Below are 15,505 nucleotides of genomic sequence, written 5' to 3'. Positions count from 1 at the left end.
TGCTGATAACTGTTAAAAAACCGCCGCAGATCATATGACAACAGCTGAGCAGGCAATCTCAAATCCGATCAGGAATGTGAACAGATTTGTCCTCAAACCACCTCTGAATGTGGTTTCTGTGACATTGGGATGGTTCTGACCTGTACTCAATGTGCCCACGATCGGCACACTCAGGATGGATGTTTATACCGGGTTTTAATAAGATAGCAGCTAATTCTGATTATCTTGACTGGTGCTCTTCATACAACATTCTGCTAAAAGTAAACCACTGTCGAAGAGAGAGAGACATTAACAATTACTGGACAGGAGACTGAAGGTTAACAGAGGCCAAATCCAAATGCTTCCTCTGAGCCAAACCTCCTTTTCAATTTGCCATCTCAGATGCTACACAGTGATTAAATTCAGGGGGGAAACAGCAAACGCCAGCTGTGATCACTGCACAAACAAAGTGGAAAAAAAAAAAAAAAAAGTTGAGTTTTCCAGTTCACTGGACTATGAAAGTATCTGATTATTTGCAGTCACTGACAAAAACCTTAAGAGCTGTTTTTGTCACCACCACTTCAAACAAAGGGACATCCGGCCACCAGGCAATAAACACAGAAATGACAAGATGCTTTTCCTGGTTCCTACCGGGCATGTGGACCATCCTGCAGTTGCAGTTCTCCACCAGGTATCGCGTCTCACAGTCGATTCGGCAGGCGGTGATGCTGTAACTGCTGAAGAAGTCGGAGTCCATGGGCATGGATCTGCAGTCCCCCCACGGCGGAGGGAGGTATGTTAGCTGAGAGAAAGAGATAGAGTGGGGGACAGAAGCAACAGCCCATGACCACTTAAGTTAATAGTTGTCCTATGTCCTGTTAAAGAAGCCATTTGACCTTGTTCTCTCTGCCAATATGAGGTTGACCTTGTTTCTCTGTCTGAACGGAAAGCTGTTACACTGTATACGACTGTATTTGGCACAGCAACACAGTAAATACATTTGTGCTGAGGCGCTTGTTGAAGGAGCTTTTCGCCTACGCTTCTTCGATTCCTACAATAATTCTGTGCTTTTATGGCGCTGCCCACCCTTCATGCAGGAACTAAATAGTATCAGTTGTGATGAAAGAGTTTCACCCTGTTGCGTCACGTTCCTTGTGTTTTGAGCCATAAATATACATTAGGTGTCTCTAACTGGAAGCTCAACATGTTTCTGTTGCCAATAGTCCAACACAGGAAGTCTCTCAAGATGCTCTTTCTCTAGTAATTGATCCCATATCACTCCCATCCTGGCATCCCCATCACCACATACAACACCATCCATGGTTTCACCCCAATTTATTAGAGCTCCTCCAACCAAAACTCCCTGTTCCCTGTACACACCTAAACCCCAGAGGTGGATGCAGCTTTTGGAGTAAGAGCTACATCACTATGGAACAGCCTCTGGTCGACTGTCAGAGCTGCAGAAGAGATTCAGCGCACTGTGGTTGGCATTAAATTCAAGGACTTCCCAGGAGCAATTCCCTCAAATTCAAGGCCCAAATGTGCTGACACAGCCTAAGATGGGAGGGCGACTTGTAAGAGCCGATTCGCTCACAGCGTCCACTTTTATTGATTTGCAGCACGCTCTGCATCTGCCCAAGAGATTGTCCTTGGTCAAGATCTTGGAATTTGCATTTCCCAGGCATCGCGTAATTTTATTCTCTCTTGCTGAACGTTACTCTCTCATTGTTCTGCATGGAATCTCAGGAGAGACAGTGGACATTGGCCCGAACACGTCCCGTAATTACAACTCCATGTTTATTCTGTCTAGCCCTAGTTTACAGATATCAAGCAATGCAGGGCTCACGCAACGTGGTGTGGTAAAAAACAAGGGTAACATTCACCTGAACTCATCATCTTTCTTGCACAAAATTCAAGCACTTGCGTGTTTATTTGATTTGTATATTTTGATTTTCAAAATCATTTTAGTTATTTTATGTTCTGTGCAGCAATTTGTGACCGTGTTTTATTAAAAACGTTTTTTATAAATAAACCATTAGTCACAGCACCCACTCAAAGAAAGCCTGTATTTTGAAACTGTTCTGTGACATTTAAATTTCATATTTCATATTAGAAAATAGACTACCCACACATCAAGCTCGGTTTTAATTTTCAGCATTTCTCTTTGATTTTCTTTTTAATTTAATTTTCAATTCCTATATTAACAATTGCTCTAATTCATAAACATATTTACCTTATATTAACCAAAGATTGTACTGCTCATATTAAAATGAGGTGATAGTGAATGTGAAATGACTCTATCAGACAGCATTTATTTATTTTACATACTATATCACAGTAAATTATTAGCACAATTAATTTACCTTTCAGCCGTCTTGATAAACAACAAGGGCAAAGTTTGATCCATGAAATGAAGAAAGAAGCTATAAAATAAAATAGCCTGTGTGTTTTCGTCTCATCAGTTCAAACGCTGCATCATTGCGTGCTCACATAGCAATAAATTAAAGGCCACTCTTGTCATTTAGGGAAACTGCTTTTCACAATTTGTAGTGGAGTGCAGCAGGCAGCCATGTGTGTCACGTGCTGGATTTGGTTACTAATACCCCACGGCGATGTTGCACATACAGTATTCATGCAGATACAAAGTGCAGTGCACTCAAGAAACATCAAATAACTTTGAGTCAAATCTAATCAGGGGACTTTGATGTTTCCTCTGCTTATTTTCATTTCAAGGACAAGTCAAAGAGAGAGCATTAAAAACTATTACAGTAGGGTAAACATGGAAATCAATATATGCTACTTGTGTATTTATTCAGCTCATCACATAAACTAGACCTACTGGTGAAGTCACATCACTTCATATTGGCCTGCATCAATTTGTTTGTCTTTTCAAAAGCTATACTCAGGAGCAGTGTCATTTCCCACTGACTCTTTTTCCTGGACAAAACTGAATATGGCAACAGACATTTGAGGACATTATAGTGTGCTGTTAGCTGTTTAACAACCACAAAGCAGACAACAAATCATTGTAAGATAGTGACCCCAGTCCCCCACCCTCCATGAAGTGAGCAAGAGAGCACAAAGGAACGAGGGGAAAGGTAGAAAGGAGAGAGTCAGCATGACTCAGTGGACAGCAAAAGCTGAGTGAAGACACCTTCTTAAGTTTTTACTCAGTGTGATAAGTCTAAGTCTCTTCTGTGAGTGACAGCTTGGCTGTCTGAAACCTCCAATATAATTTTTTACACTACAGGACTGCTGATTTGAGTTGAATGGAAAAAATGTGACCAAACTACATTAGATTAATGAAGAGGGAGCCTGCCAACCAGTGGAATAAATAAATAGAGAGATAGAAAAGGAAAGAGAGAGAAAGGGAAGAATCCCATTAAAAGGAGAATCATTTTATTACAGGAATTGTAATGAATGTTGAAGATGGAAGAAGGCAAAGGTGGTCGTGAGACGGTGAGGACAACAGAGAGGGACATCGCGCAATATCCTGCTGCAGCCCCGATGACACCCGACCACACTCACTTGTAGTGTGGACGTGAGAAGACTGGGATAGCACTCAAATTCATCCTCTTCTCTCCTCCATTCATTATGCAAAGCTCCGTGGCATTTTATGGGCCAGGGTATATGATTGGTCTGGCCACAGTATTATTCACATTTGAGAGGAAAATAACCTAAATGTGCTTTAATTCACTGAGCAAGACAGAATTCTACAAGGTGGCGGGGAAAGGTTTCGGTTTATATTAATGTCCTGGGCCCAAGTGTCTTACATATGGAGAATGCAAATAGGCCTGAGGTCTCTGAGTCGCCCATACACACCAACACTTGGCTGAGGGTAGAGATTTGGTGGCATAGCACTTGTAGCTCAGTGTTTGATTTCCAGCCTTCTCAGCCTCCATCATATTAAAAAAAAAAGCGGCTTGTTGCCTCTGCTTCCAGGTTTGTGATGAGCCAGTGACAGATTATTTTTTTTTATTGTCATCTGTGTACAACGCAGGATTGATTTCTAAACTAAATTGTCTTTTCACCCTCGTTTGTGTGATAGAAGAATGACATTTGTCTTTGGAAACACAATAGTCCGGTGCTGACCCTGTGGGCCGGCGCATTTCAACTCACACGAGTCCAACAAAAGCTGCGAGCAGGGCCAGCGACAAGTGTATGACAAGTTAATGGGAGGCTCTGCCAGTAAACAACATGTAGTGAATAACAATTTGTTTGTATCATACTACAATGGTCAAATGTTCCATCACAAATAAAGGGACTGGATTCACAATTTCACTCTGTAAAATCTTGGGGAAAACATTATTGTTGACTCAGCATCCTGTGGCTGCTTGGTTATACAACAACTCCCTAATCGTTTTTGCATTTTACTTTATTTTTTGCACCGTTGGACCTTACAAAATTGCCTATGTGAAACGATCTGAGACGTTTAGAGGGGGGAAATGTTTCTTTGGTGGAAATGCTAACAACTCACAGACTGTGAGATATAGGAACCTACGTAAACAACAATATTCTTGTACAAGCCTAAATCAGTTTGAAGAATTGAGTATAAATTCTGTGCTTTTGTTTGAGTGTAAAATACTACAATAGGAATTAATATAATGTATTGATAATGTCAGGCAAATAAAGTGGAGTCAAATGTACAACAGTTTTCTCTAAAATGTGTAACATAGTGATGTAAACTGGAAGGAGCCCAAATGATAAACTTGCAGTACATAGTCAGTAATAAAATAGATGTTTTTCTGCTTTTAAAAAAGAATGAAATCAACTTTTACAACAATCAATGAACCACTGAGTGTGACTGCAATGAATTACTTGTTACATGAATTTGTTAGATGTTGTTAGACTGCCTTTTCTGTTTATTTTACTCTATGATAACCACGCTGACAGTCAGCTGAGGTCAGAGAGAGAGAGAGAGAGGAGAAGAGAGAGGGAGAGAGAGAGAGAGAGGAGAAGAGAGAGAGAGAGAAAGAGAGAGAGAGAGTCCTGTGATGCTTTCAGTCCTTTTAGTGCTGCCTGTTCACATGATGGAGAGTCATTAGATTTAATAATCACTTGGTGGATCTTTAACTACATTCAGAACGTGCAGCATTTGCCTTGACATTGTAAAATGACAGCGTCTCTCTCTCTGACAGGTCTGCCCTACAAACAGCTTGTGCTCAAACTCCAAATGACAGAGACAATGATCGGCTAACGGAAAATCCAGTCAAGCTCTCAGTCTACACAGGCAGAGCCATCAGGAGTGTCTCAGGGGCAGTAAAAGGATTCTATACATGGATGAGGATAAGCAGCAGTGGAGTGTGAGGTCCACTGGGCCACTGGCCAATTCTTCATCACCAACCCTGGCAGGATCACCTGACACATGCAGGTTGCTGAAAGCTCTAAAACACCCTCAATTAGGGTTTTCAAATCGACTCTGCAACGTGAAACACCGGACTTGGCAAATCACAGAGGCTGCAATTCAATAACACTGTATTATAATGATGTTATTGATGATGATGATGATGTTGATAAACTTCATTTTGAGCGCCTTACTACACCAGGGTTTTAAGGCGCTTATGATTCAGGATCTATGCTATGCGGCATACCTGATCCAAGGTTTGCACTGTTCTTTACTGTTAATAGCTTTAGTAACAATAATAGTAATAAAAGTTTTCATCCTTGCATTAAAAAAAGAAAGTTTTTACTATTTTAATGGTATCTGGTGGTCCACTGAAAAAGGAAACTGCTAAAAACTTCCACAAATACTTTAATTACTTCACAGGTTATATGAAATGTATGCATTCATAACTTGCTTAACCTTGAATGGACTTCAATACTTTGTGTGTGAAGTCATTTTTGAGTGTGTCCAACCGTTTTCTTTTGAGTGCTACATCACATTTTTAAATGTATTACACAGTGAATACTGAGCGAAAACTTGACTCTAAAAAATGGATTTGGCAAATCAAATGACAATATCATTTTATTTTATTCGTTCAGGCCCGCCCTCGATGATTCCAGGATACAACGAAAACTGCTCTACCAGTGAATCAGGGTTTCCGTTATGTTATGTCTTCATTAGTTAAATCAAACGGTTATTAGTAATCGTAATGTTGACATTTACTGTGAAAACAGAAAATAGGTGATTTTATAAATGCCAGGGCTGGCCATTTACAAATTGTAACACATTTTTAAAAAGTGGAAACCACAGTAATCGAGAAAATGCACACACTCGATGACATATAGTTTCCAGGGACTTGTGAGTTTATTGAAATCCACAGGATTGAGCGTACTAACAGAATTAAATCTACGACACTGGATCCAAATCTCTCTTAATTCTCTAAAAATATCAGTGTTAAAACAGGGGTGGCACTAATCCAGCACGACCCAGTGGTTGATGGTACAATCTTTAGACAGTTTGTATTGTCTGGACCTGGCTAACAGCCATAATGAATGGTGTTAATATGTAACATCATCTGTTTTTACTGATATGTCACCGTGACCCACAGTATTACGCTGAAATCATTTAACGCCATTATCAAAATTTAATGACACATTTAACAACCTGGCCCTTCCATTAAGCCTGGTGTCAGAATTTAAGACTTCCCCTTATGGCCAGTGAGGTAGTTTAGTCTTGCTACTATGAAACTTTCATCATTCTCTGACATTGTACTCGTTCCATTTGAATCAGACCATTGCATATGCAGTATTTGTAGACTTGGGTACCAGTTACTTACCAGTTAAAGACAGACAAGGTCACTTTTTGTACAGCCCACTGAGGAAAACTGTGATTTGTGAATGTGGGCTACATAAATGACATTTATCTGATCTGAAATGCAACATGCAGAAGTTGTAATCTCTCTGTGATGTTTTGTTTCGGCCCCTACTTGGGTACATTTTTGCTAAACTCAATGGATTTGTCAATTCACAATTTGTCACATTTAATTTGGGCATCTCTGGATATATAAGGAGCATTGTGATGATACTGAGAGATGCAATACAGTCACCCTGCTTTGCAATAAAAAAAACTGTCAAAACGTGCTTAAAATAATATGTTTTCAATCGTCAAAGACATACCCGCTGCTCCTGACAGGACACAAAGGTCTGAAACCCGGGTGCCACTCCGAAGCCCAGCTGGTCTATGAATGGGGGCTCATCTTGGGTGTGGATCTGAACTTTGATCCCTGCTTCAAACGACGTCTCGTCTGTGGACAAGAAGAAGTTAAGACATTTAGAACACGTAGTCCAGAATAATCTAACCAGCAGCAGCTGTTGGACTCAATTTGATGGAACATGTTTGATCCAGTCAGTGAAAATAAAGACTGAAAAACAATGACATGCGAGAGAGGATGGGAAAGCATTTAATTATAGCCTTAGCTGACCTTGAAAGAATGACGACTAAATGCTTATTAATTTGTTAAATACATAGACCGGCGCAGATGATAAAAAAAAAAAAACACACTGCAGAGTTTCAGGACTTAACAAGAGCAGGAATGCAGTGAAAGGATAAAGGAGATGGACTTCCTGAGCACAACGGGTGGCGACATTATGCGCCTCAGAGGAGTCTTATCTACTGCAGGGGGAAACAAGAGTGAATGGGTAAATTAATAAATAAATGATGATGATGATAAAAGTAAAATCAATACAGCTGACAGCTCCCTCTGCTACGGCACTCTGCCGTATAGATATTGAGGGAGGCAGATGGGGGTCTTTGATACTGAGATCAGGGGCACATCACAGTAACATGGTGGCTCAAACCTGTACTGTGCAAACACAATTCCATCACATCTCCACACTGCTGGCGTTGCATCTTGTGGTGACGGCACACTGGATTCCAAAGATTTAGTTCCCGAGCACCGCCTCGGGGATAAAGTAGGATGTCGGTTTCCTGCCGTCTTTCCTCTTCGCTTGTCACTTGGTATTGTCATCTAAGTGCCAGGCTTCCTCACCACTTTTCAATTAAAGAACTCAGGGATGGGATGTAGCCCATAGTATACAGCAATTCCTCACATTGCTCTTCCGGGACTGGATACAAAGATGTTCCTCTGCTGTTGCCAAGACAAATGCTGCACAAAGCGGCACACATACATACACAGGAGTGCACGTCGTCTTGGAGTCATGGCCATCTGTCATCTTTATTTAATGTGGGTAATCAAATTTGGCCTGGATTGTGGAATTAACTGGAAACTTAATCATACTTGACACTTAAAAAGCTCCAGTGCGTAATTCCTACCGATTTTATTATTCTGCCTCTGTTTGGGCGTTGTAAACAGAAATGATCTATCGTTATTTTATATTATTTGCACGCTGTGTCCTTCATCTGCACTTGAGAACTGTCAAGCAATGCTACTGGACATGACCGAGGGAGCGTTTGTGTGTATACATCAGCAGAGCGGGGGGGCGGGGGGGCCAAGAAGCAACTTTTCTGCCAAACTGTTGAGTGATCATGTTTTCTGAGCAGTGAAATGTATTCCCGAAACATTTAGTGGGCACATACTCCGACCTGTTTGCAGCCCTCTTGCTTCTCCTCTGTCTTGACATGAAACAAATCACTTCCTGCAGCTGTTGCCAGGTGACCTAAGATCTAAATGGCGCTATATATATATATATATATATATATATATATATATATATATATATATATATATATATATATATATATATATACACAGTATGTATATACATATATATATATATATACATATACAGTCGTGTGGAGCTGATAGGCTTAATCAGCATTGCGTGAACTCATACGACACTGGTATCTGCACTCAAATTGTGTTGTTGTCTGTGCTTTGTTGCTGAAATAACTAGGAGAGGATTTAACACTAAAAATATAACACCCGCCAACATATACATTATTTTTTTCCCATTTTAAATTATTATTCAGCTGTGCTCTCTAGTGAATACTTGATCCTTAGGGAGACAGGCCAGGGTTATCTCTAAACCAACATGCCCAGCAAGAGTGAGCAGCATTGTTCTTGTGAGGAGTTTATTTGCCCTCTCTGTTTGTCTGGGTTTCCTCGAGGTACTTTTCCATTTCCTCCCACAATCCAAAGAAATTGCATTTTGCGTGAAGTAAAAACTCTAAATTGCCTGTAGGTGTGAATGTGATTGTCTGTGCGGTTGTAGACTGACACATTCATGGACACATCCCGAGTGGAACCTGTCATACTGCCCCTCACAACCCTGCAGAGGATAAGCAGGTGGAACAAATTGATGATAGTTGACAATTTTAAGTATCTTTTCCCTTTTGTAACTACTAGTTTTGAAGGGGAGGCCTTCAATGTGGATCAGTGGTGAAGCAGGTCATCTTCCAAACCCCAGGCCAGGGATTGATCCACGAGTCTACACGCCAATTTGTCTCTGTGACACTTAGCATCAAATTTCTCACCAGCTGTGCCGGCAGCATGGGTATGGGTATCGTAGATGTGTGATGGGGGAAGAAAAAGCACTTCATACTGTGTGAATGGGTGAGTGAATAGATGTGAATAGGCAAATGGCAAAACTGCAGTGTAAAGCACTTAAATGTTCCATATAATTACAGACCGTTCCCCACTCTGACCTTGGTTTTCATACATGTTTTTTCCATGTGAATGCTGAGATGTAAGGGTAAACCTGCAGTGCGGAACACTATAGTCTCCTCCTGTCAGTGAGAGTAATTACACAAACACTTTCAAAGCGCACTCATGATGGACTGTATATCCTTGCTTTTGATTGCCTTCTGTTCTTTTAACCTTAATCCTTCCTCTGAAGGCAGAAATTCATTTTCGTCTGGAGCATCTGGAAGATGTCTTGGGCATTTCCAAGGTTTTTCCACCACGTATGCTGTCGTATTTCTGGGTGCTGTAGCCCTCAGGTCTGACCAACAGATCCTTGCTGTTTCAGGTAAAACTCAGGTTTTTAAACTCTGGTATGTAGTGCTAAATACTGCACTTATGACTAAGCACTTTATAGTTTGGCTTACGTGAAGCGCTCACTTACTTGTACCCAAATGATGAAATGCACTTATTGTAAGTTGCTTTGGATAAAAGTGTCTGCTAATGTAAATATACAGGGAAATTTACCTGGCATTGATAGGGTAACACTTGGTATTAGGGAACACATATTCACCATTAACGACATGCTTACTAACATATGTAAGTAGCATACTAGCCCTTTATTAGTAATTATTAAGCACGTATTAATACCTTATTCTACATAACCTTATTCTACCGCTATTACGACATGAATTAAGATTGTTCCTAAATAAGGTGTTTATACATGCTTAATATTCACTAATAAAGGGCTAGAATGCTACTTATATGCATGTTAATAAGCACCTATTAATGGTGAATATGTTCCCGAATATGAAGTGTTACTGATATGGGTTTTAAACTGAAAAAGTTAAAAGGAGCAACAGTTAAGAAAGCAGGTAAAACCTTAACTGAGTAAGCATCATTTTCATTTTCAACTGTTGTGATCCCAGGTTTCCAGTCAGTGATGTTAAGGGAGAGAAAGTTGCTGTCTTACTGAATTCACTCAAAACTGCATGGTGATATAAATGAAGATAAATGAAGTATAAAACAAAAATAACACCAGTAATAATGCAGAGACACGGGGGCATAAAATTGGACATGTGTCTCTCAATATTAAGGCTTGTGGGACTTTGGTTGATCATATTTGACACAGCGAGGCTGATTCTGTCTGTAAATATACATGCACAACCAGACGACTGCAGAGCGTCTAATATTTCTAATTGGTTTGACATTATGCATGTGCATGTTTGATAAATACCAATTTTCCCGTTCGCTCACACACATTTAGCGTATTTTATTATGAGCTCATTTTATGTGCGCTTTGATAAATGAGGTCCCAGATGTTTGTCTGGCACATCATGCACTGCAGGGCATCCAGCCACCCCTCCAAAAAAACAGGTAATAAATGTTGCTGTAATGGGATTTATCAAGACCAATCTGTCTCATTTTGGACCCGATAACAAAAGTGATAAATCTGTGTGAAAAACAAAGACATCACAACATGTCGTGTGCAAGGATGATACTTTTCTTTGTTACAAGTATCGGGTTGTGGTACTGACTGTATTGGCACAATATGTACTGTATGCAACACGCCTCACATCTGTTCTCCCTCTTTTAGTATTTTTTTAGTATTCTGAAAATACAAAAACACAGTATTTTGATACATGGCGTGGCTGCTGACTTTTGGAGTTTATTTTGATACATTCATTAGTTGGGTATTTGTATTTTTGCCCATGCATTTGTATAAAAGCAGGGGAGAGCGCGTCTGGGCCAAGGCCAAATGTGTCTAGCTCTTACAACAGAAAAATACAAGGAAAAAGAAATAACCCTGCACCAACCCATACATCTCAACATGATGTTTGAATTTTTATATTAAAATCCAAAGAAAATTCTCTAAAAAAGACACAAAATTGGATTAAATATTGAAAAATGTCCATGTTTATCAATGTGATAACAAACAACACAACCTCTAAATTGATGAGATTCACGTATATGACTGTGTGTGCACTGCAGTTATTTAGTGCATTCCAGCATACTTGCGTACTTATTATCTTAATTATTTATCATATTTTGAATGGACCTCCTATATTCGAGGCTTTCCGCTTTGTGCTCGAGTGTTTCTGTGACCACCATGAACCGTAACATTAATTTCTGAGGGAAGATCAAATATTGATACAAACACACAGAAGCATGCGCTGCCGCATTAAAATAAGAGCTTCAGAGTCCAAGGAGACCGACGTGTGTTGATGAGGGGTCGACCCTGAATGGATGAGTCTGGAGTCTGCAATTGATTTTTATCCTGGACACGTGGTTCTGAGCCTGTTTGATGGTGCACTTTAATCCACGTGTCACTGGGTGACAAGTGACATAGTTATATTATAATGAAGTGAAATTAGACTTAACATTATCTCCCTGTCGACAGCGTTTGTGGATTCAGTACGAAGATCTTAAAGGATGAGACAACGTTTTGTTTGAGAATCATCACTCATTATTAAGGGAAGTGTTAAGAATTTCTCACATATTTTCACCCTTCAGGGTGTAACTCGGGGGAGCTCAGTGATAGAGTGAGTCGTCTTTCAACTCGAGGGTTTGTGGGATCGATTCCCGGCTCTGTTAGTCTACATGTGCCCTTGGGCAAGACACTTAACCCCACGTTGGCAGCATCATATGAATGGGTGTGAAAGATGCACACAGATGTGAGTGAAACTATAGTGTAGAAGCTCTGAGTGGTCATCAAGACTAGAAAAGTGCTATATAAATACAAGCCATTAGGCCTAAAGTATGCACTTGGTCATGATAGTAAATGTAGTGATAGTGATGTTAGGTGTTAAATATGCAGCAGAAGGACAGCAGCAGTGAATAATCATCTAAAGGTGTCCATAAAATCCATTTCTCTGCACCGACCACAATAAATTGTTACTGTGGTGGTGTTAAATGTTAATTCATCAAAACAAAACAAAAATGTTTCAACACAACTATAACTTCATAACATAACTTTGTTTTGAGCCGAGCTCTTAAAGGTCCATTTGTGTATTGTAACATTTAGGAAGATTAACTTGCATTTCTCTGGTATGTAAAATATATATATATATATATATATATATATATACATATATATATGTATATGTACTATTTGCAATTTTACCATTAAGAAATAATTGATTATTAATCACTGGACCTTTAAGGACTCTTGGGAAATGTCACATGAAGTATCCTGCAGGTGATGATCTTACCAGTCTCTCCCCACACAGGCAAGTATTCATCCTGCTGAATATCCAGCATCAGCTCCAGGCCATTGCCCATTCCGCCCTTCATTGTCACTAACAAGGGTCGTCCGTTTTGGCCTGAATTAAAGGTGTAGCATTTTCCATAGCGTGTGAAAATCTGAAAGACACACAACAAAAGAAAAAATTTATTTTGAGTCAAATGGGAATCGTTGGGCCACGTCTTGGCCTAACTCTTATTTCTGACCCTGAAGTAAAAGCTCATTCTCCAGCTGTAAGTGTCAAATCCTTGAGGAGCAGAGATAAAGGTGGTACTGAGGGGGTGATTGTTTCAAGTCAGCTAAAACGCTTCCACAATAACCCACACACCTCAGAGCACTAAGACTGTTGAGATGCTGTTGATAAACGGAGCTTTTACGCCTCTTAGAGCCAGCATGATAAAGGTTGCGCTTGAGTGAGTATGACATGACTTCTCTTCCAAAGTGGGATATCATCTGCCTGAGAAATCCCATACACAGCATCAATGACAGCTGACATCATAGCAAATCTGTCAGAAAATTCACAATGGCTCTTTTCTATTTTAGATACATGCTGTTACATGTATCTAAAATAAGTTACATGTATCTAAATTAAGATACATGTAACACTGACTGACGACAGCTCAAATCTTTGCCATAATCTGCAATTTCAACACATTTTCATTTTAAACATGATAGTTTCTCCTTCTTCTTGGCCCCTCTGAGTTCATTGTGGACAAATCATTTATTTGATTAGTCATGGAAACAATTGGGTTAACTGATGACAAAAAGTATTATTGATTAATTACTAGATTATTTAAAAAAAAAAATAAAAAAATTCCAGTAAATCCATGGCTTTGACTCGATTCGACTTAAACCAAATCATCTTCACCGTCATCATTATGGCTCAACATACTCCAGCTCCACCTTTACATCCGTGACATTCATGTGCAGATGCTGGACATGTGCAGCAGGAAGCTGTGACCTATTGGCAAAAACATGATTGCCAGTGTACTAATGGACGTGTAATCAAATCACAGACATTAGGGAATGGAAAACCACGGCCAGGATCCAAAATAAAATGTTGCACTGCTTTGTTGTCAAGCTGCATGACCACATGTCCGACATCACGGCAATCCAGCTCTCAATTAACTTACAGTCGTAAAAAAGAAACCGAAAAAGGGCGATTCTGTGTAGAAGGAATGAAAAGAGGAGCAGAGATGTAATAACTGAAATAAGTCTTAGCCTTACTTCCCGTCTTTTTCTGTAATCACAACACACAATGGAGATAAGGCTCCATTTTAAGATAGTGGTACAAATAACCACAAGAAGACAAAGATAGGCACTTTTTCTTTTTTTTCCGCTGGGTGTCGAAAAAGGTTACAGGCTCATATCTTGCTGTGCTGTGTGAGGACCTTGGGAAGACATAGGGAGGTTTTTATTGCAAGGGCGACATATGAATCCGACAAAAACACTTGATGACACATTACTTGAATGTCACAAACACCAGATGCAGAGATGTAGAGGAAAAAAACAAACACACTGCAGCCATCTCTCATACAAGAAAAAGTTGGGATAATTTGAACCCCTGACAGTTAAAGAGTGAAGCATGGATTAGGGTGGCTCGCCACTGATGGTTTTTAAGATGAAAAAGCACTGAAATGTTAAAAAAAAAACAGCCTTATAGTCAACACAAGATGAAATGTCACCTGTTACGCGTGTAAGTGGAAAAACAGTGGTTGCATCACCTGTATGTGTGCAGTGACTCTAAAGCAGGACACATATCAATAAAAAAATAATCAGGTCACTGTTTATCATATATTTTTCTTTAAATAAAAAAAAAGCCAAACTATTATGACAGCACCTGCATCAACATAACATGTTAATAATAATGATGATGATGGGGAAAAGGTCTACTGCTTCTTAGTCTCCGACAATTGTGCGAGCTGTGAATCAGCCAAACAAGCTGCTTTTTATTTAAAGAAAACAAACAAACCCAGCCAATTATTTTTTCAGGACAATTTCTTTTAAAAGCTTTGCCTATTTACAGCTTTGGGGGGGGGCTGATTTTTTTTTCCGGAGGCAAGTCTGAACATTTAGAGATCGAGGGGAGCGGGATAAAGCGAGTGAAAAAAAAGCACTTGCAGGATAAGATTGTTTATGATTGTGTGGAAGTGAGTGCATCTATTTATCACTGTGCATGTGCCAGAGTGTGGTGCATACATTAGTACAAGTGTGAGTACAGTCCTTCCCTGGATATTAACCACCAGCACCCCTGCCTACCATCTGCATGTACGTGGTGATAATGTGGTGACTGACTACAGGAGGCCTAGTCAGAGTTGCTGTGGTAACCAGGGATTGTGCTGCCTGCAGTGTGTGAAGAGCAGCAGCAGTGGGTGCCGCTGGTGACCTTGGGAAGTCGAGATCTTCACTGTGTTCTGTAGCTTTCAGGTGAGCACTAATTTCGACATAATTCTTCTTGTCTCTCTGCCAAGCGGTCTCTGTTGTCTTGTGTTACTGACGTTGCTCGTGGCTAAACTCAGTTATATTCAAAGACAACTAAAAACTAGCATAGATTAAGACGTAATGACAGTATTTAATGGCTCTGCACAGTGACGGCTACATTCAAAACTGGCTATAACCTTCACGATTAAATATATAATGGCGGAATAAATGTTTGTGATTTCTAAGCAGCTTTTCCTGAGAAGGTAAACCCAATTTTGTAGGTTGCTTTTTTATGCACCGCTGAGCACATGAGACCCCTTAAAAGCGAAGCAACTGTGTC

The 15,505-nt window shown here is 39.9% G+C and overlaps 1 protein-coding gene across 4 annotated transcripts in view; it reads right to left on the bottom strand.

Annotated features, from left to right (window-relative positions):
* The window catches only part of asic1b (acid-sensing (proton-gated) ion channel 1b), a 140,589-nt gene that overhangs the window by 8,460 nt on the left and 116,624 nt on the right, over positions 1–15,505 (bottom strand). For all 4 annotated transcript variants that reach the window (XM_044023923.1, XM_044023920.1, XM_044023922.1 and 1 more), the window contains 3 exons: positions 12,713–12,863; positions 7,039–7,166; positions 631–781 (listed from right to left, as the gene is read on the bottom strand). In XM_044023923.1, coding sequence (XP_043879858.1) covers positions 631–781; positions 7,039–7,166; positions 12,713–12,863 — 430 coding nt within the window. The remainder of the gene's footprint in view (positions 1–630; positions 782–7,038; positions 7,167–12,712; positions 12,864–15,505) is intronic.

The sequence above is a fragment of the Solea senegalensis genome, linkage group LG4, assembly GCF_019176455.1.
Source record: "Solea senegalensis isolate Sse05_10M linkage group LG4, IFAPA_SoseM_1, whole genome shotgun sequence".
NCBI lineage: Eukaryota > Metazoa > Chordata > Actinopteri > Pleuronectiformes > Soleidae > Solea > Solea senegalensis.
The sequence above is the reverse complement of the archived record's forward strand: the minus strand, read 5'-3'. Positions and strand labels throughout refer to the sequence as shown.